Source organism: Mauremys mutica, chromosome 1 (genome assembly GCF_020497125.1).
Source record: "Mauremys mutica isolate MM-2020 ecotype Southern chromosome 1, ASM2049712v1, whole genome shotgun sequence".
Taxonomy (NCBI): Eukaryota; Metazoa; Chordata; order Testudines; family Geoemydidae; genus Mauremys; species Mauremys mutica.
Genome location: NC_059072.1, coordinates 98,099,419 through 98,120,875, shown reverse-complemented (window position 1 = coordinate 98,120,875; position 21,457 = coordinate 98,099,419). Strand labels below are relative to the sequence as shown.

Genomic DNA, 21,457 nt, shown 5'->3' with positions numbered 1-21,457 from the left:
CATCTTTTAATTTCAGGTGTGGCTTTTCATTACAGATTTTTTAAAAAGCAATTGGGCAATGTTGTCCTCTAACTAGTTCAAACTGGCTTCTACCTAATTTCATAGCTATGCAGTGTTGCCAACTCTCACCATTTCATCATGAGTCATACAATAAATTAGTGTTTTCCTTAAAGGCCCAGTAACTGAAATCAAGAGATTGTATGAGAATTAGAGAATCATAGAATATCAGGGTTGGAAGGGACCTCAGGAGGTCATCTAGTCCAACCCCCTGCTCAAAGCAGGACCAATCCCCAACTAAATCATCAATATGTCAAATTTCATTTTAAAAAGTGTTTCAAACTCTCATAGATGCACAGAAAAGCTTGAAAATAAGAAGTGAGTGCACCCTAAACGTTCAGAAACCAGAAAGCAAATTAGAATAACCCCACTATGATGGGGTGAGGCCTTGGGTTTATTGGTGACTTTTCCTAGTGGTTAGGATGCCGGGCCTCAATATTCCTCCCCGCCACCTCCAGTGCTCCTCGCCTGCAACTATAGCACTGCGAATTGGTGGCCGGGTCACTGATTAATAATCATCCCCTTCCAGGAAAGGAGAGTCCATTGGAATATATAGAGTCCCATGTCTTCACAAAGGGAAGGTCTTCAGCCCTCTCCTGCAGGTGGCTCGCCCTTGCCCGGAGGCTCTCCATTTCACTATCCCTTCCTGACAGCAGAGACAAGGGGTGGAAGAGAGGCAACAATATCAAGCACACTGGAGTGCTTTCAGGCTGCTTCCCTGGGCCCCTGGCCTCCTCCCAACATCTCAAAGTCTAACATAATATAGCAACAACAACAAAAAAGAATAACAAAACTTTCAGCATAGCTGGGCTCAGTGCTAGCCCCTTCCTTGCAGCAATGGCATCTATAGCAGCCTTGCTCAGGAGCTGTCAGACCAGGTCTGTCCCTGTATCCTGTCAGCTCAGCTGGGGGCAGTCTGGCTCCTTTTTAAGTTCCTGCTCCAGTTGGAGCAGGCTCTGTAGGTGTAGGGGGCAGAGTCACCTGGGTCCAGCACTGCTCCTTAACCCCTTCAGTTCTAATGTGGGGTTTATACACCCCATCATGTCCACATTTAAAAAAAAATCTCACCATTTTTTAGGCCTGAGTCTGACTTGTGAGCTTTGAATGCTTGGGATTAGCCATACTGATAATGCAATTGGCCGGCTACATGTAGTGCCTGTAACATCACATCTACTCTTCAAACATTGTAAGGAAGTCCCTTAAACAACTTTTACATTGGAATCCTTCCATAACAGAAATTCCCCACCGTCCAAAAGGAACTCTTTGTGCCAAGGAGTTCAAATGGGACCACAAGTGCACAAATGAACTACTGTCAGCTGTTTGATGATTGGTCATGTTCTCTCCAATATCACAGTTTTACCTACCCATCACCACGCCAGTGTTCTGATCTGTATAAGATCTAAGTTTGTCTATCTCTATTGAGTTTACTAGAGCAAGAGAGTTCACCCCTCCCAGAGTCATTGTTTCATGCTATCGGCAGACTCTGTCAGACATTGCTGCATCAGTTAGACACGGCTTACATTTGGAGGGTTAACCTGGCAACCATGAGTGGGCCAGAGACTTACTTTTAAAAAGTGCTTATATCCTGCACAATCTGAACATACCCTATGGACTATGTGTCACTCTGAAGGCTACCCTACTCTCACTCATGCAGTCTTTACTCAGGCCTTCGACTTTAATGGAAATTTTGCCTGAGTGAGAAAATGTAGAATTGGACCATATGATGTCACCAAAACTCCCTGATATGTGTAAATAGCCCTATCCATATAAGGTATTTTTAGAGTGCCCAACACTGACCTATCCAGCACATATTCTCACCTATTATCACCTTTTTCTGGCACCGGTTTTCTGCCTTACTCTGCTAAGTTAACAGCCATTGACTCTTTCACCTAGGTGCTTTGTGCTATCAGACAGGCCCCTGATAGCTAACATTTGGAAGAAGGCTGAACCTTCAGCAAGAATTGTTTCCTGTTGATTTCCCATCAGGCCCTGTATTTTTTTGCTCTGTGGCTTTTTTAGGCCTGACAACTTCCTTGGCTGGAAGCTCATGGTTTGATGCCTTTATGAACCTGTGCTCACCTTGCAGACAAAAGCAGTCTTTGAAAGCAGTCAGTGCACAGAGAGAGAGAGAGATTGATAGATAACTGTGCATCAGAGGGGAAGGTCTGATGGACCTTTCCTTGACACATCATGTAGTCATTTATGCCTGTGCTAAGTGGATGTAGATGATACCATTCTAATCTGGTGATGTTTTACACTCACTTTGCACTTCTACTTAACATAGAATCAGGTCCAGGTCCAGTAAGCCTCCCAGCCATATCAATAGACTTGGGATAGCAGAACTTGAACTAGTGCTCAGTCTAAAACAGCTGCAGAGACAATGCTTTGAAGTTACAGCTCAGGCTGGAGCTCGGACTCTGAAGCCTGTCCCCTCCCTAGGCTTCAGAGCCTGAGCCCCCACTTCAAAGGGTACCCTACACTCCTTTTTTAAAGAGTACTTGAGGGAGCCTTGCTAGCCCCAAGTGTGGCAACCCATGCTGGAAGGCTGGCTCCCATTGACTGCAAAGCCACACCCTTTGTAACTCTGGGGGTTCCAGAATTTAGCAGACTCACATTTACATTTTGAGGTTAAATGACGAAAGACATTTTTCACAAAAAGTATTTAAGTGTTTTAACTCCTCCCTCGGCCCACCTCCCGCCAAACTTCCCAAACTTTCCTCAAACTTCAGAACTTTTTATGAAACCTCCAACTTCTCTGGACTCTTTCCATCCCAATCTTTGCTCTGAATGCTGCCAAAAACTTGACAAAGTTTTAGGTGCCAAAGAAACATTTTGATTAAATATTTTTGAGGGGTTGAGGCATTGTTTATATATTTGCCACAGAACAAAGCAGAAAATTACTCAAAATTTAAAAGCATAAAATGAATTGTAAATGTAAATTAATTCGTTTTTGCCAATACCAATTCTCGATACTGTGATGTGGAAGACTTGGGCATAAGCCTGGAAAACATACACAGTTTTTGCACTGGCACAACTATTTTGGTTAGGGGCATGATTTTTTAAAAACCAAAACAATGACATCTATATAACCCCTAATGTGGGCGCAGCTAGTCCAGTACAAAGGTGCCTTATGCCGACGTAGCTTATTCCCCTTTTTGTATGAGAACAAGCTATGGTAATAGAAGCATATTTATGCCAATATAACTGTCCACACTTGGGGGTTTAAAGCAGTACAACTTGTGTTAAAATCCCTGTCCAAATCTCTCGCTCCTTGAGCTAGATGGGAGCTAAGGAGCACTTTGGAAGCAGCATGTTCAGCCCCTGAAGAGTGGAGGGGAATGTATGTTTCATACTGTGGCTGTGATTGGCTGCAAAAGGAATCCTGCTCACCAGCCATTGGTCAGAAAGTTGATGGTGGTGATGCAAGTCCAAAGGTATAAAGGGGCGGGGTGGGGCGGTGGGGATGGGGAAAAATAAAGGGCAGAAGAAAATTCTCAGGTCTCTGACAGGGAAGCAGGCACTACACAGGACACTCTGCCAACAGAAATTCGACAGGCAGATAGAGAGGAGTAAAGTGATTTCTTCCCCCAAGTCAACATCACTTATTCCATCGTGCAGAACCAGCCACTGAACAAACAATGGCAATACGAAAAAGAAAGAAAGCCCAGAAAAGAGATTCCATTCTGTTCCCTAATCAGATGCATTTGACTCTAGTTTAATCTCCTGCATGGCAGTGGAGAGGAGGATTGTGATTTTTTTTTTAAAGCTAGCAGGCTTAGCATGTCCACACAGTTCCCAGCACTCCCTGTGTTCTTGGTTTTTGAGCTACTGAACTTTCTAAGCCCTCATCTGCTTTTAATCTAATGAAAAGCTCCTTTCGTTGGTTCCTATTTAAAATAAAAGACAAGGTTACATTAGATTTTTATATGACTACACACACACACAGATTTTTATACAGCTTTAACTGCAAATTTCAATGCCACCTTAATTCTGGCGTTGACAGGACACCTCCATAACTGTATATGCAATACTGTATCTGCATACAAACATACATACACTGTAAGTGTATGCACTCACACAGATCTTTGAACAGAATCCAGAAATTCCACAGCAGACTTTCTAATTCCTCTTCTCTTTGGCTGGTTTTTCACTCCATGAGTTTTGCTCTTCGCACCTGATGAATACTCTATATGAACTACTTGACACCCTGAGAGGCTGATGCTGGGTATATTAAGTTTTAGGCAGTATTTAGAAGAAGCAGAAGAGGATTTTCATCCTTTCTATTTGCTTTTCTCTTTACTGCCTATCCCTTCCCCTGAGAGGCCTGTCCATCTTTACTGCCTATCCTTTCCCCTGAGATGCCTCTCCATCTTCCTAAGGATCCCCATTAATTCCCCCTTTTTTCTCCTCTTTAAGCCCTTATGTTGCAAGGACCCACCTCTGGCTAGGACACTTTGCCCTTCCCAGCCTTGCTTCTGGAATGAGCCAGTTGTCATCATGCTAGAGCAGTATGGTCTCTCTTGGGGGGTGGGGGCCTAATTTTTAACCCAGTAAATGGGATCTCAATCATTTTGCACTGACATTTCCAACAGTTCTGGTTGATAATTTCCAATGTTTGTAGGTGACAAAGCCAGCACTTTGTAAATATTGATTTGCACTATGCTAATACTGACATTTACAGAGTTACAGGGTTTTAATGACTCTGCAGTCCATAGTCCCTGGGCAGGAAGAAGGGCGAACAGGATGTGTGCATGAGTGCAGGGAGTGGGAATGGGATACGTGTTTGATGTATGAGTTATCCTTCAGGGAAGGAAGGAAGGTGAAGAAGGTGCAGCTGGGGAGTGGGACACTGTGTGTCCAATGAGAGGTCTTATGCATGCTGTTTAATGGCTCTGAGTCGGTGTGAATGCACGCAGCCTACAGGGAACACTGAGACCAGGTAGCCACATGCCACTTGGTGCCTGTGCTAAAGGTTAAGTGCCATTCAGTGTTGTCAGCTGTCAGGCATTTATTGCCAGTCTCGCGATATTTGTTGGTTTTTTTAAAGCCCCAGCTCAGTCATGCCACTATATTAAAATCTCAGATTCAATTAAAAAAAAAAAAGAACATTTCTAGGCCTGTTGTCTCAGCAAATAGCTCAAAAACATGAAACCTACTGGCTCTAAAGAGCAGAGGGCAAATAAAGAACAGTTTCATTGTTTTAAAAACTTCATTATTTTTAAATCAGTCTCAGTTTTCTGGAGGCCTATTGTCATGATTTGTGAATAATAGATTTAGCAATACTGTGACAACCGCCACCTAACTGTAGGTATCTACATTCAAGAACTGCTCTTCTTGAAATGCTTTCTTTCATAAGCATTTTGAGTTGCTTAAAAAAAACCCCAAACAACAAACAAAACAAATAACTACATGGTTGTTTAATGAGTGCTTAATCCATGTGGCTAGAAAGGATTGTCCATGTGACTACACTTCTTTGGCCTATCAGATTCTTCCTTTCAGAATGCCCGCTCTATGCTGCTAATTAAAATACCAATTTAGGAATTTAAGTACAATAAAACTAGAGAGATCCTCTGCATTATAACTCTCTTTTGTCTAGATAATTCATGAGCAATTCTTGTCAACATTACCAGCACAGTCATAACCCTATTCCACAAGAGATTTCCAGAAGCATATATAGAGGAGTTCATTGAATAATGATACCCTGAAAATAAACCATGCCGTGGGAACAAGTGAATGAGCTGCAAAAGAAGAATGAGTATTAGAGAGAGAGATAAAGAAAGAAATGGTGGGAAAGAGAGGAGATGGGAGAGCAACAGGACCGACCTTTACTAATTTACATGAGCCTTCTGGCCTGAGCAGTTCTCTCCTTAACCCTTTCTGTTCTTGCATAGAGTCATTAGCTGACATAAGGGCTGAGGAAGGATGCTCTAGGAAACCTGAAGAAAAACTACCCAAAAGGCAGCAGATTCTGCAAGAGAAAAACTGCACTATCTCTGCTGCTAATCCTCTGTGTTATTCTCGGACACTCATTCTCTGAAGTGGTGTGGTGCACATGCTGCACCATGCTATTGGGAGGAGGGGACATTTCTAGAAATCACCAGATTTCCAGATCACACATTCCTAGGGTGACCAGACAGCAAATGTGAAAAATTGGGATGGGGGTGGGGGGTAATAGGAGCCTATATAAGAAAAAGACCCAAAAATCAGGACTGTCCCTATAAAATCAGGACATCTGGTCACCCTACACATTCCTCAGGAAAAAGTGATAAGTAATAATAAAAAAGGACAGAATTATCTGGGCCAGGTTCAGTGACTTTAGATAACAGGGACTTCTAACAGGGGCCTCACTGCATCTTACCAGATTTATCCACTTCATTATCCTCTCCATCCCCTGAAAATATCCAGAAGTCCCTTATTCTCAGTCCTGTGTCTAGACACAGGCTATGCTGTACCCGCTACTGTATCCAGCTTCACTCCCTTGTGGCCACAGGTCACACCAGTTGTTGAGCAGAGGAGCATGCTCAGCTGGAGGCAGCTTTCTGTAAGTGGGCCCTAGTGCCATCAGCACCAGCCCAGGCAGCAATGCCTCTCCCACAGCTAAGATCAGATCTGAGATCCTTCCTAAAAACAAGATTAAGAAGGACTTGTGGCCATTGGATTTCATGGGCCCAAAAGGCCAACTCTAGGTGGGTGTAATGGAGGAGGGTGGAGAAGCCTGAATAACCTGTGACCTTTAAGAAAAAGTAGCTACACTTCTACCCGATATAACGCTGTCCTTGGGGGTGAAAAAATCTTACCGCATTATAGGTGAAACTGCATTATATCAAACTTGCTTTGATCCACCGGAGCGCGCAGCCCCACCCCCCTGGAGCGCTGCTTTACCATGTTATGTCCGAATTCGTGTTATATCAGGTCGCGTTATATCAAGGTAGAAGTATACTAGCTTTTAACTATAGTGTTTAGTTTGCCTCCATCTACAATGGTTATATTCTCAAAGCTCTTAGAAAGGAAAAAGGATAGTGTGACACTCTTTACCCCAAAGCAACACCCTGGCACCCCCATACTCGCCACTGTCATATAATCATGTTATGTTTTGTACAAAATATATCTTGTAAGATATCATTTTAAAAGTCTTAATCTGTTGAACATTAATATCCTCTTAAGTTGTATGTGCTATCATTGTATGTGAAGTTATGAGGTTTTGCTGTGTGTGTTACTGAAATATGTTGTGAAGTTAGAAATGCTCACAACCAGTCTTTCAGGTACAACAATGGGGCAGCCAGAAAGTGATGATGGCCCATTAAGGGGAATATACACACACACAGGAGGATTACCCAAGGAACTGTATACAATAGACACCTCTCAGAGACCACATACTCAATGGAGGCTGCTTGACTCATGTCATAGCAAAGGATCTTTCCAGCAAGCTGGAAGAAGCTATAAAAAGGGGAAGTGACATCATCATTTGGCCTCACTCCCCACACAACTCCACACCTGGAAACATGTCTAGAGAACAAAGACTGAACTGGGGAGGTGGTCCCAGGCTGAAAAGGAGAATTCCCGCTTGTGTATTAAGGAGCTATACCATCAGGGTGAGATATTGCTCAATTTAAATCCTGTCTAGTTCATAGAACTCAGATTGTGATTTTACTTGTTAGGTAACCACATTTTATCTGTATGCTTACTACTTATAATCACTTAAAATCTATCTTTCTGTAGTTAATAAATCTGTTGTATATTTTTTTACCTAAAACAGTGTGTTGCTTGAAGTGCAAGGGAAATCTGCTCAGAAACAAAGGCTGGTGCATGTCCTCTCCACATCGAGGGAGGGGCGTACTGGGTCATAAACTTACACTGGTCAGGCTTCTGACCAGGACAAGACGGTACAGCTCTGGGGTCCTAGGCTGGGGGGCAGGGGGAAGGGAATTCGCTAGAGCCTATCTATTGTTGGTTCTTGAGTGGCTGGTGAAAGCATTCATGTAAGTCAGCTGGGTGAGTCCCTGTCTGTGGATGGCTGTGTGAATGCAGGACCTGGAGGGGTTTGCTTGTCATAGCATCACAGTCTGAGAGGGAGCTCAGGCTGGTAAGACAGAGGGCTGAGTGGTACCCCAGTTCCAGATTGCACCCCAGGGAACTTGTCACAGATAGAAACTTAAAAAACACAACAAAACAAAACAAAACAAAAATTCAGATTCTCCTTTGCATTTTTATGTCCCAAGGATTAGGGTGATCAGTAGCTATACAATTCATGGAAACCCAAAATAATATGATATGCCACATCTTCCCCATGAGGCTGAGCTCCACAGTGTTCAAGCACCTGTTGGACTGAGATGAAAGAGAGCGAGATATTATAATCCATTTGGGGTCTCCTTCATGGCAGTTCTAGCCTAGCTTCCTTCAGGGGGGAAGGAGCCCCCAGCTTTTTGTTATTTATAAAAGATTTTTTTATAGAACACCGTGAGAACGCACATCCTAAGGGCTCAAGAACAGAAGGCAAATCAAAGGAACCCAACATTTATTATTATTAAAAATCTCATTTGTTTTGGAGACCAACTCATGATTTTCAAGTGCTTGGAATTGGCAATACTGAATCTGAGATCTTGAATTTTTAGATAGATAAATTCTCAGGGGTTAGATGGTTTAGGGCCCTGGAAATATGATAAACCAAGACTTCCACCTGTTGGTAATTGCTTCCAAGTGCGACTCAGCTTGATAGTGACTGAATGCCATTGTCACAAAAGGACTCTTGGGAGAAAAATATCCACATAACATAAAGCACAACCATAATTGACTCCCTTGTTGGCAGAAAGGACAAGGATTAAGTCCCCAGTTCAGCAAAGCACTTAAGCACGAGCTACACTTTAAGCACATGCTTAAGTCTCACTGAAGCCAATTTAATTGCTTTGCTGAATAGAGATGGGAATACTCATGTACTTACAGCTAAGCACGTGCTTAAGTGCTTTACTGAATGGAGGCCTAAATGAACATGGAGACTGAATTACTCTCACTGTGTTAGGCAAGGTCTTTCAGGATCAGGCTTGAGGTACATTGATGGAGCAATGTGGGGAAGCTTGCATAGCTGCTGTCTGTGTTGTGCCTGGTTTTTGGCTAAAGAGACAATTTAAGACTCTATGGCTGTCAATCTGGCCCCTTTGGCCAACACTAAATTCACTAAAAATGCTAAAGAAAAAGATTTAATGTACCCTTGGATGAAAGAAGCTTTAGAGATTCAAACACAGAGATAAAAACTGTGGCTTCCAGTGCTCTGGCTTAATTCCCTCACTGATTGCTCCAACATCCAAGAAGAGAAAGGAGTCTTTAGAAACAGATGTTACATTGGAAGAGCTAAAATTCCTAAATATTACTAGTAAGAGAGCATTACATTTGGGTAATGGAACTGCACGCATGGTGGGAAGTTTCTGGCAATGCTGAACTTTTCCAGATGCACTTGGAACATAAATGCCCCCAGCCCTCAAATAATAACAGTTCTTCTGTATCACTGCCCTGCTTTGGGTCAGGTTTGGAATCCTCACTGTCGCTGATGATCTTTGGTCCTGGCTCTTTCACTGTTCCAGCTCTCTTTCTTTTCTCCTTTCTGCTTCCAGGACCTTATCAATTTTCTCCCACCACACTCTCTCTCTCTGTTTCCAGGATCTTGGCACTGAGGTTACTCAGCCACTAAAGGCAATAAGGTAAGACAAAGCAATCTCATGGGTAGGTTTAAATAAATAGCATACATGTGTGCCCGGAGATGGATAATACAGCACACTTTAGACATCCTAATAGATCACTCAATAAATCAATGTCGGGGTTTAAATTGAAGAGCATGCAAAAAGGAAACTAAGAAGGAAATAAAGAGGATCCTTGTGGTTGAATTAATTAATGATTTGAGAGGATGGAAGCCAGGGAACAGGACTGGAGAGTATACACCCAGCTCAGTATGGCTTACCAGGCTTTTCTCATATTCATCAGCACTAGGCAATGAATGGAGCATCTGTCTTCTCAATGCATGTGGGGATAAAATTAGCTGAAGGGAGTGCTTGGGGGAAGAGAAGGCGGGAGGGCATGGAGGTCACATAGTTCATTTCCATAGTAAACAACCTGAGAACCTGACCTGTTTCCATACAAGGGTAAGCTCAAGAACTACAGTCAAGGAGGAGAGGAAACTCTCAGAGCTGGTAGGGGGGTATGACCAGACTTGATAGCTCACAACCAGCAGCTGAGAGAAAGACAGTTCTGTTTTCATTACTCCCACCACAATATAAATAAATGAGGTCACGACTTACCAAGATAAAAAAATCAGTGTCCCCTCTCTGCTTCCCCCAAAAGCAGCCAATGGGGCTTGTTAACAGAGAATGAAGATGTAATATAGGCAGCAATCAGAGAGAGAAAAAGCAGTAAGGCAAACGCCTCAGATTCAAATCCCATTTCTGGGCATCCCAGAAGAATGGATGTAACTGCGTCTCATGCCACAGAAATGAGCACTGCCATCAAAACCATTGAAGTGTCTCATTCCTGACGCTGTTTTGCAAATGTGTTAAACATTTGGATGTTTCACTTCAACACTTTCCACTGTTAAAAAAAGACAGGCTATTTTATTGTTACAGGTAAAATCTGGTTTCGCTATAAAAACAGAAATTTTTTTCTTCAGAAAAGCTAAGTTTTTGCCCAGGGCACATACTGTGTGGAAATTTACAGTGTGATCCAATGGTGAGCTGGGAGCAAAACCCCTTCTGGATAATTACCCGTGAACAAGCATACCACACAGCCCAAGCAGCTTCAGAAGAGCCACAACACTTAGCTTTTGATCAGTGTAGAGTTTACTCAGACCAGCCGTGGACCCTTGCTTCACCCGGTTAAAGATCATTACAGCATGGTAACGTGGGATGCCTGATATGCTCAACTGTACCCAGAATCCTCTTCCAGTTTTGTAGTACTGCTGCTGTCTGAGGTCTGGGACAAGGTCATACGCACATAGAGTTCTTTTCTGTGTGCTTCCTAGGCCAGGACTGTGGAAGAGTGTTCTCTCTTTTTTAGGCTCCAGAACTTTCTTGTGTTCAGTATCAGAAAAGACAAAGTGAAGTGTTCCATGATGGTTTAGGCCAGAGGGTCATAAGTAAGGCAGAGAGGAGAGGGGAAGGACATGAAGAATGAAAAAAAGAAGTGAGTAAGTGAAAAACAATGGAATCCCAGAAGGAATGAGTAAAAGCTGAAGCCCAAAGAGTTGGCATCTGTACAGATAAGCACCCCTCTCTTGGCCTGATTGATATGCACATGGGCCTGAGGCCACATTCAGGGACTGCCCACAAGAATACAACTTCTGTATTTCCCTTGTTAGACAATGATAGAACTGATGATCACTTCTGCATTCAAGGTCCAATGAAGCAGGGCGCAACTCACAGTCTGTTACTCTTAGGCTCAATTGCCATATATGGGGGGTGGGGAGGAAGCAGCCTGCTTTCTGTTCACTGTTGTCCAACCTTCCCCTGAATTAAATAATTCATTTTCTGGAGTAACGCTGCAGTTGTTACATTTATTATTAGAAGGGAGCTTCCCTGAGGTAACTCTCAGTAGCACTAGCAGACAACAGTTCCTAGCAGTGGAAGCCCTGATAGCCATTGCAATGAAGGCACATTTTTCGCCACATGCACACTTGATTATTACTTGCACTCCTTAGCCTCCTTGGGTCCCATGCCCAAACCTGAGCATTCCACCTAAGTAACGGGTCTTGGCTGATGGGCTGGATGAGGCTCACAGGAGTTCCTGGGAATTGTTACAAGCCCCATGGTAGGCACTGCTCCAGGTCTATCCAATCAGGGAAACAGCAGTGCAGAGGCTCCATTACAGGGGTAGTCAGTAGGCGGACTGTGGGCCCAAACCAGACCACCAGATGCTTCTGAATGGACCCCAACTTCTTTTTATTTACTTATTATTAATTATTATTATTTATTATTAACTTTATTATCTTCTCTGGAGTCTAGACCTTGACTATACCTTGACCAAAAAATTTGGACCTTGACAAAAAATATGTGACTACCCTGGTTTGGGGTATTTGGGAGAGGAGAAAAAGGAGATTATGGAATGATTGCGGGGGCCCGCAGTGGAGAGGCAGATACTCCCTGCAAATGGAAGGGGCGGAGGGACAGGAAGAGAGGTACTGAGACTTAGCAGGGGAGGGGAGACAGCCAGCTCCAGAGTGGGAAGGGGGTTCTGGGGGTTCCTACCTGCTTCCAGGCCTGTTCCAGACCCTCTGGGTCCCACTCCCTGCCCCCCTGCCAGCTCCTGGGAGCTGTGGTGGCTGCTCCAACCCCTCTGGGTCCCCCTCTCACCTCTGTTCCCTCCCCCACAGGGGGAAGGATAGCTCAGTGGTTTGAGCATTGGCCTGCTAAACCCAGAGTTGTGACTTCAATCTTGAGGGGGCCACTTAGGGATCTGGGGCAAAAATTGGTCCTGCTAGTGAAGGCAGGGGGCTGGACTTGATGACCTTTCAAGGTCCCTTCCAGTTCTAGGAGATTGGTATATCTCCAATTATTATTATTATTATGAGAGAGTTTACACAGGGGCACTAGCCCCCTTGACCCTGGTTCTGCCTTCCCTGGCATAAGTGGTAATCTGGGCCCTGGGCTCTAGGACCCTGCAAGGTGGAAGGGTCCCAGAGCTTCGGCTGCAGCCCAAGCCTGAATGTCTACATTGCAATTAAACAGTCCCTTTGCCTGAGTCCCATGAGCCTTAGTTAGCTGGCATGGGCCAGCTGTGGGGTTTAATTGCAGTATAGACATATCCATAGGGACACTCAAAGCAGCACTAGAAAAGATACAATAGGGAACAATCCTGAAAAGGCAGAACTGGATGGCCCAAAAGGTTATTTTCATCTCTGGCTTCTCTAATTCTGTGAAACAGACAAGCCTTAAAATTCCTCCTTAGCACCCTTCTCCTCCTGGCTGATGCCCACAGATACGTGCAGGTGGGGTTTCAATCACCTACCCGAACCCTTGCTACAGAGGATTTCAATGACCACTGACCTGTTCCACTCGGATCTCAAATTCTCCATTCACCTTCTTCCCCTGGAAATACTTGGCCCTGAGGAGGAAGAGAGAGAGAGAGAGAGGGACATGGTTAAAAAGGCTGCAGTTCATGATTATTTATTTGTCAGCTACTGTTTTGCTGCTGTTTTCCCTTTTTGTTGAAGGATTTCCAGATGGTTCACAACATGTTTTACTAATTCCCATTTTCCCTTGACTTTCTGTTCTCCAAGAGGAATCTGCCAAACCAGATGAAAAATCACACTGGAAATTTCCTTGAAGGCTTGGGAGGGTTTTTTTTTAGACTAAGAAAATAATTATCTCCCTGCACCTTACAGAACAACAGTAATAATCAATGACAAGACCAGTTTGTACGTATTCTCTATCCTGGGGACGGAGGCTATGACAGAGGGTGGCTAAATCTATCATGTGACAAAGAATCAGAGTCAATTTTCTTCCAACACTGAACAAGGAACTTTATCAGCATAATGAAAACCATGTCTTTCTCTCTCTCTGCTTCACTGTAGAGCTTGTCTTAGACAATTTCCCTGCCCTATCTTGTCTGGCTTCATGCAACTGATTTAAAGAAACATATATATAGCCTCAAAATGTAAATAAGGATAGATTTCTTCAAAATTGTGAAACCAGATTTGCATCAGAGTCACTGAAAAAAAGAGGCTCTCTCATATACTTCCTCTCATCTCTGCTAAAAGCCACAGCCATTGAATATACAACAGGGGAAAACAGATGGATGTTACTACTCAAACGGAGGGACTGATAGTGCAGTGAGAACCAGCTACAGGACAAGTATATGCTTTTTAAAGCCATTCTCTTCCATACAGAGCTGATCAGGAAATTTCTAACAAAAGTTATTTTCCAATCAGAAAACAGGGTTTCATCAAAATCAACATTTTTTCTCAAAAACTGTTGACTTAGATGACTACTTTTTAGTTTTTTCAAAAATTTCCTAAATAGAAAATTTCAGGACCCTCACCACCCCGAAATATTGATTTGTTTTCATTTCAAAAAAAGGGGGAGGCTTCCCCTGCCACTGTATTACCATTTCCCAATTTTTGCCGGTTGGAAAACAGCAACAAAATGTCGGAAACAGTTAAATATTGGAAGTGTTTCTTTCTTTGTGAGAAAAAGTAACACTTTCAACACTTTGTTATCCAAGTGACAAAACTTTGGACAGAAAAAGATAATGAAGGAAAGTTAGGGGGAGGGGGAAGAGCAGGTTTTTTCCTATACCTTTTTAATGTTTTAAAAAACCCTTTCCCACACATTTTATTTCATTCCCTCTCGTGTTGTTGGAGTGGGGTGGGAGAGGAAATGGGGGGTGTGGGGAAAAAGTTTAAAAACAACCCACCAAGTTGTCCAGATTTAAAGAACCAAACTGACATTTGAAGTCTAAACAAAAGTTTATTTTGAAACGTGATTTTAAACAAAATGAAAGTTTTCATTTTGTTTAAAAAATTCCTATCAAAAGGTCCCTCTGTCAAAAAGCCTATTCATCAGCACAAAGTTTACCCTAACTATGAATGGAAGTTAGGTAGGGACAGTACATTAGCCAGGTGTGACTACTCCAACAGGCTCTTACAAATCCAAAAAAAAAGAAAATGCAGGACTTTAGCTATCCCTAAGCCTCCTTGAGGTCATGAGAGTTGGATGAAAAAAAGCCAGACACAATGCCACCGCTTTGGCAACAAGAGTTACAGAGAGTGCACCTAAGTTCATCCTGGTTCTAGAGCTATAACTGGGTCTAACGGTATTTCCCATTTTTACATGTAGAGAATTATCGCTGTAACCAGCAGTCTCAAAAGCCAAGATAAACTTAGTGTGCCCACAGGAACTGGTTTGAAGTTGGCATTCAGTGGTACACGCATATTTTTTTTTTTGAATCAGAAGATCATCACAGTGTATATGCATCACTCACATTTAGGAAACAAACTTCCTCCCTCTGATGACCCCTCCACTCTGCTGACCTGCTGGTTCCTAACTCATTGGTGCCACTTCGGTCCTACTCACTCACAGTGAAGGCTGATCATCCACACTCTTTCATCCATTACAGATGAAGCAATGAGACTTCTGCTGCTTAGTCCAGGAAATTAGCCTTCACAGTAAAAATTATAAAACCCTCTCCCTACTGCTACAATACAGACTCTGTTCCCAAATAGTCATGTATGGGGCACCACCACCATGTGGACCGAGGGCATAAGTACAAGGCATCTTGATTAAGACACAGTAAGACCTTTGTTTCTGGACCCCATGTTCCACATGGCCTGGCTCATTCCAATGATGCAGCTCACATTTTTTAAATGAGAGGATATATTTTCTTTCAAGGCAGACCCAGGGCTAAGCTGCTGTAGGGGTCTCTGAAGACTATAGGTGCTAAATAATTCAGAGATAAATGTGTTGCTCTGTGCTCTATTCTGACACCGCACAGGGGAAGACTGAAACACCTGCTCCAAAATACGCTCAGAAACAGATTCAATAATGTTTTTAATTTATACTTTGTGTTTCTGAGCCTTTGGGAAGTAGAGGCCACCACACTGAGCGGGAAAGAGATATTAGTCTCACCCTGGAGCCCCTAAAGTTTCAACCAAGCAGGAATTATTTATACTATGGAAGTACCTGTAGGCCACGTTCATGGTCAGAGCCCCATTGCACTAGACAACGCATCAACACACAGCATGAAACAGGCCCTGTCCCAAAGGGCTTACAACAGACAAAAGGTGGGAGAAAGGAGGTTATATCCCCGTTTGACAAAGGGGGAACTAGAGAGTGAGAGATTAAGGGCCAGATTTTCAAAAGCAATCATGACCCAGCAGGTCCCACTGAGAGCTGCTAAGTCTTGCCCCCTCCTTTGCAAATCTGGCCATACAAGTGATTTGCTGAGGGTCACACCAGGAGCCTGTGACAAAGCCAGGATTTGAACCCAGATCTTGAGTCCCAATACCATGTCTTAACCATAGGATCCATCACAGGGCTTCCTTCTGTGCCTCAGCAATGCCACTCTTGTCTATCCAGTGAAGTCACTTATGAACAATGCAAGGAATCTTTCATCACCCTAGAGGCTGTGTGGGCTGCCTCAGTGTTCCCAGCCTACTGGCTTGAGAGATCAAAACAGGAATCACCTAAGTCATCCTGCCTCCCCCCACCCGTCCCATGTCAGCATGGATTACTGACCACTGGTCTAAGTGGCCAGCACTTTATTATAAAGCATGCGGGATGCTGACAGAGTCAGATTGCTGCATTATAATTAGGCTATGCAGGGTGTAGGTTGGGTGGTTTGGTTTCTGATCTCAGGAAATTAGCATGTAAACAGATATTTTGGATGGAAAGACTTGTGGCTCCATGCTAGCAGAACAAACCCTAGGGAGGATTTACAATGCTAAGAAACATTTGAATGCTGCAGCTCATGCAGGGGGGAAAGGAAGTGCTATAATAATAGCTCAGTAGATGCCCTCTGCTTTTAAAAGAAGTTCCCCTTAGTGCATCTTTCTCTGTGGTTAGTGAGCTGCACACTTTTGGGACGCAATACATTTCCTGGGTAAAAGGGCATTAGAAACACATTAAAAAAGCCCTCTACTTTCTGCTCCAGCCCCAATGAGATTGAAATCTCACCTTCAGCCCCGTAACGGTAGAAACCTCAGATGCCTCCTCTCACAAATTTGTTTAGAAAGATTAAAAGCTCGCTTTTCAGAGAATCCGAGCATCCCCCCCTCTCCATGACTGTGGTTTGCAGAAGCAAGTGCTCCATTCCCAGTCTGCTACATACACAGCGCATCCTTTATGAGGACCAGAAGAAAAGGCCTGGTTTTGAAAAGCATTAGCTCTCTGGTCCGTTTATATGTGTAAAGAGCATTTCGTGAGAAGCCAGCGTGTAGTACTTGTGTCCCCATGTTCTTGTGAAGCTTTTATCAGAGTAAGGCTACAAAAGTGGCCCCAAAGGAGCCTGCTCACACAGTGGTACAAGCACCTCTCAGCCTCCTAAACATCAAAGGCCCAGTTCATCCCTGTGGTAGTACAGACACTGAAGGGAGGCAACTTGCGCCTTGTCTCATTCAGGGGCTTCAGGAACTCATATGGCCCCCAGTGCTGACTTCAATTGTGTTCCTGCTCTATTGGCCACCTGGGAGGGTTGCCAATTTTGTAATATTTAAAAACCGGACACTCCAGCAAGAGTCCCAGAACCTCCCCTGCCCCACCCCTTCCCCCTGAGGCCCACTCCCTGTTCACTCCTCTTTCCCCCTCCCTCCATTGCTCGCTGCTTTTGCCCTCTCCCCTCTCCCTGTGTGGGTCGGGTGGGACTCGCCTGCAGAGCCGGGGCTGGGAGCTGCATCCGTCTGATGCAGGTAGGTGGCAGCCCTGACTGAATAAGAGCTGGCATAGATGATGACTCTGCTCCTCCCCATCTCCTTTGCCCGCAATAACTGGACTTTGGGTGTCCGGTCAGTAGATCTGACCGGACACCATCAGGTCCCCTTTTTGACTGGACTGTCTGGTCAAAAACCGGACATCTGGCCACCCTACCACCTGGATAGGCCCCCTTTGCCAGGGCTCCAATGGAGGTGGTGCTGGGGAATTCCCTGGAGGCTGAAGGTTATTCTTGTCCAGCAGCCCCTTTGTGCTGGCCTTGGTGAATCCATATCTGAATCAAGAGGAGCCATGGGACAACCTTGGACTCAGCCCCCAGATGTATAGTGGAGACTTCCAAGATCAGTAGAAAAAGGTCAAAATTCATAGGGGTCATTTTTTCCAAGGAATCTATAGGACATTATGGTTAACCCTCTGAAAGTGAGCTATAGTTAGGTATTTCCTTACTCCCATACACATTTCGCTTTACCTGATTACTTTTGTTTTTATATTAAAACAATTCCATAGGAGCAGTTGGTGTTTACGTCATCAACCAGTCAATATGCTCAAAACTGGAATCCTGGATGAGCCTTTACCCACAAGGCTTGTCTCTTCCTTAAGTTTTTTCTTCCTTGTTGCTTTTATGTCCTGGAGAGAAAGTGCTTATAAGAACCACTTCAGCGAGCACTGCAGTGGTAGCCATAGGATTTGTGGTGTATGTAGATGGAAGGGGATGCTGCAGAGAACTTTCCATTTTCTTGACAGGTTGTAGAGCACTCCACGAAAAGGTTGAGATCCACTTGACATGCCTGGGTATACAGGATCACGCAGAGAATCCCGAAGGAGCTCTTGTTCAGGTACAGTCTCAGCAGGCAGGATACCTGAACGTAACATACATTGCCAAATGCCAGGTTTGTTACCTGTCCTGAAAATGTTCTGGACATGGATGGCAGTATCCCATTGTCTACTTATGAAGGATGAGATAGCATAAGTCAGAGTGTTGCAGGGGGAAGAAGGGAGCGGCGATTAGAAAACCTGAAGCTGTTTCAAAATGTCAGTTGGCTGAATGAGTGGGGTTATGTCCCATTTTGCAGCCTGTTGGAAGCACAGTATTTTGTGTTAAATGTATTTTATGGGGCTTCATCAGTCTATTTCACAAAATGTCTACTGCATTAAATAATTTACAAGGACAAGAAGAGATCAAGGAAATGTGCCTCAAGGTGTCTTGCAAGAGACCTCACTGGAGTTACTGTAAGAAATGTCCCTGTGATCTCTTGCAGTGTGTCTGGAAGTAACTCAGCACCCATCACCTCAGCACTCCACCCAGGGCCGGCTCTAGACCCCAGCGCGCCAAGCGAGCGCTTGGGGTGGCGTCCCGCGGGAGGGCGGCAGGTGGCTCCGGTGGACCTGCCGCAGGCATGCCTGCAGAGGGTCCGCTGGTCCCACGGCTTGGGTGGACCTCCCGCAGGCATGCCTGCGGATGCTCCACTGGAGCCGCGGAAGCAGCGGACCCTCCGCAGGCACGTCTGCAGGAGGTCCACCGAAGCCGCGGGACTGGCAACCGCGAGAGCGACCCCCGCGGCACGCCGCCCTGCTTGGGGCGGCGCAATTGCTAGAGCCGCCCCTGACTCCACCTGTGGAGAAGCCACACTCCCATGGCAGCTGGAGTTAACAGAATCATTGCTGGCTGCATTTCGGGTTGACAGGGCTAAAAGATTTGATCGCTAAAAGCAGCAGCTCATGTGGGTGGAGCAGGTTCGTTATCTGGCAGGATATCCCTGCAAGAGAGCCTGAGACATTCCTGGTGTTGCCTTTTCATTTAATTCAAAACAAATATTATCTCTGAACTAAAAAGCAGAGAGAGAATCCCAAGCTATTGATCTGACTTTGCTTGCTTGCTCCAGTGTGATTTTTATCATGAAATAAAGTCTGTGTTGGTTACATTTTCCTACCATATCCTGGATGAGTTAGTGGTGTTGCTCCTTCAAGTGACCAGATAAGAGGCCAGCGAGGAGGAAGAGGAGCACTAAGTCCAGAGTCTGAATCCCATACCTATCTGAATGAATTCATGCATGTGAGGCACCATCGTGTTATACCAGGGGTTGGCAACCTTTCAGAAGTGCTGTGCCGAGTCTTCATTTATTCACTCTAATTTAAGGTTTCGCATGCCAGTAATACATTTTAACATTTTTAGACGGTCTCTTTCTATGAGTCTATAATATATAACTAAACTATTGTTGTATGTAAAGTAAATAAAGTTTTAAAATGTTTAAGAAGCTTCATTTAAAATTAAATTAAAATGCAGAGCCCCTGGGACCGGTGGCCAGGACCCAAGCAGTGTGAATGCCACTGAAAATCAGCTCGCGTGCCACCTTCAGCACGTGTGCCATAGGTTGCCTACCCATGTTAGATGTATTCTTAGCCTATGAGAGTTGTTTGAGGATCTTCCTTCCCTGGAAATGGGACTATGTTTCAATACAAACAGAGTGGGAGGTTTAACAGCTCCAAGCAAAAGAATTCATAAAGGATAGAGGATGGAGTGTTGCCATATTTTATGAGCAAATTCCGGGGAGTCTTTCCATTAACTTCAATGGGTTTTGGATCAGGCCCCGAACAGCATCCAAACCAACAAACTAAGGTTAGCTTTACTGGCTGCCCGTTTCTTCTCACGTTAGATTCAGGTTGCATTTCCTGCCCTACACTCCTAGCCTGCACTGGGGGCCTGAACAAAAAATGTGATGAAAGAACCATGGTGGGAGAAAATTGGAAAGATGGGAAAGTAAAAATGGAGGAAGAAAGAGGAGCAGGAGGAGGAAAGAGGCGAGTGAAGCAAATAGAAGACTAAAAGGATTAAATTATGGAATCTTCCAATTCCTTTCTTTGACATCCAAATACAAACAAAGATATCTCTTGAGTCTTTTGGGAGTCAAAGCATGTAATTTCCTCCAAGATCAAACCTGGAAAATGCCAGGCTACACCCCTCTTGATTGGATGAGGGTGGACCTCACGGAGTGAGGTTAGCCACTCAAAGAATTCCCTGTGTCAAAAGGCCTGGGGGCCCGGGTGATGCACAAGGCCCTCACTGTATGTCCGCATTGTCTCCTACGTAAAAGGGGCTGGGACTGGGAAAAAGGAGACAGTTTCCAAGATACTAGCAAGCAGGCTGCGGAATGCCCAGATACCCCTCCAGCTCCTATGACAATACAAAGGGAGTCAGTAGTGCATTTTTGTTGGCTTGCTTTTTTAATGGATAAAAATGAGCAAGGCTTTCCCCTCTCTGGCCCAGCTCCCCACTTCTCCCAGATTAGAAACTTCCATCTACAAACGATATGGATTTCCAAGTTTGGTCAATTATTGATCACCCAAAGCCTTGAGGGAGAGGGAGGAAATGGTTACCCCAGGAGTTGAGTGCCTTGGGACAATCAGGTCTATTCTACACACCTGCTGCAATCTAGAGACCTTTATGTATTGCTCAGACATAGAAGGGATACGTTATTGTTTAATATTCACTGTGCAGTAACACCTAGAGGCCCCTACTGAGATCAGGATGCACCTGTCCTAGGTGCTGTACAGACACATAAGAAGGGAGGAGCTGATAATTTAAATAGACAAGACCAAATGGGAGAAAGGGTGAATTATTATCCCCATTTTACAGATGGGGAATGGAGGCACAGAAAGATTAAGTGGCCTGTCCAAGGTCAGACAGGGAGTCAGTGGAAGAGGTGGGAAGAGATCTCCCATGTCCCAGGCTGGCATTTTATCCACAAGACCATTCTTTCCTGCATATTGTAAAATAATCCCTTTGGCATTTTTATCTTCAGGATTCATAGTGATGATCAGCAGTTCAGCAACACAAGATGGGCCCAGGATGCTACTACACAAAAATACTAGAGCCTTATAACCACAAACTAGCCATCATTGTCCCCTGAAAAAAATGAGTCTGCCAATGGATCTCCATCCACACTGGATCACCCCTGCTCTCTGGAATAGCAGAACAGTCTCTCTAATTAAGGGGTTTG

The 21,457-nt window shown here is 44.3% G+C and overlaps 1 protein-coding gene across 9 annotated transcripts in view; it reads right to left on the bottom strand.

Moving 5' to 3' along the window:
• SYN3 (synapsin III) overlaps positions 1-21,457 on the bottom strand; it is a 332,551-nt gene that overhangs the window by 206,800 nt on the left and 104,294 nt on the right. For all 9 annotated transcript variants that reach the window (XM_044986995.1, XM_044986977.1, XM_044987004.1 and 6 more), the window contains one exon: positions 13,080-13,137. In XM_044986995.1, the coding sequence (XP_044842930.1) occupies positions 13,080-13,137 (58 nt within the window). The remainder of the gene's footprint in view (positions 1-13,079; positions 13,138-21,457) is intronic.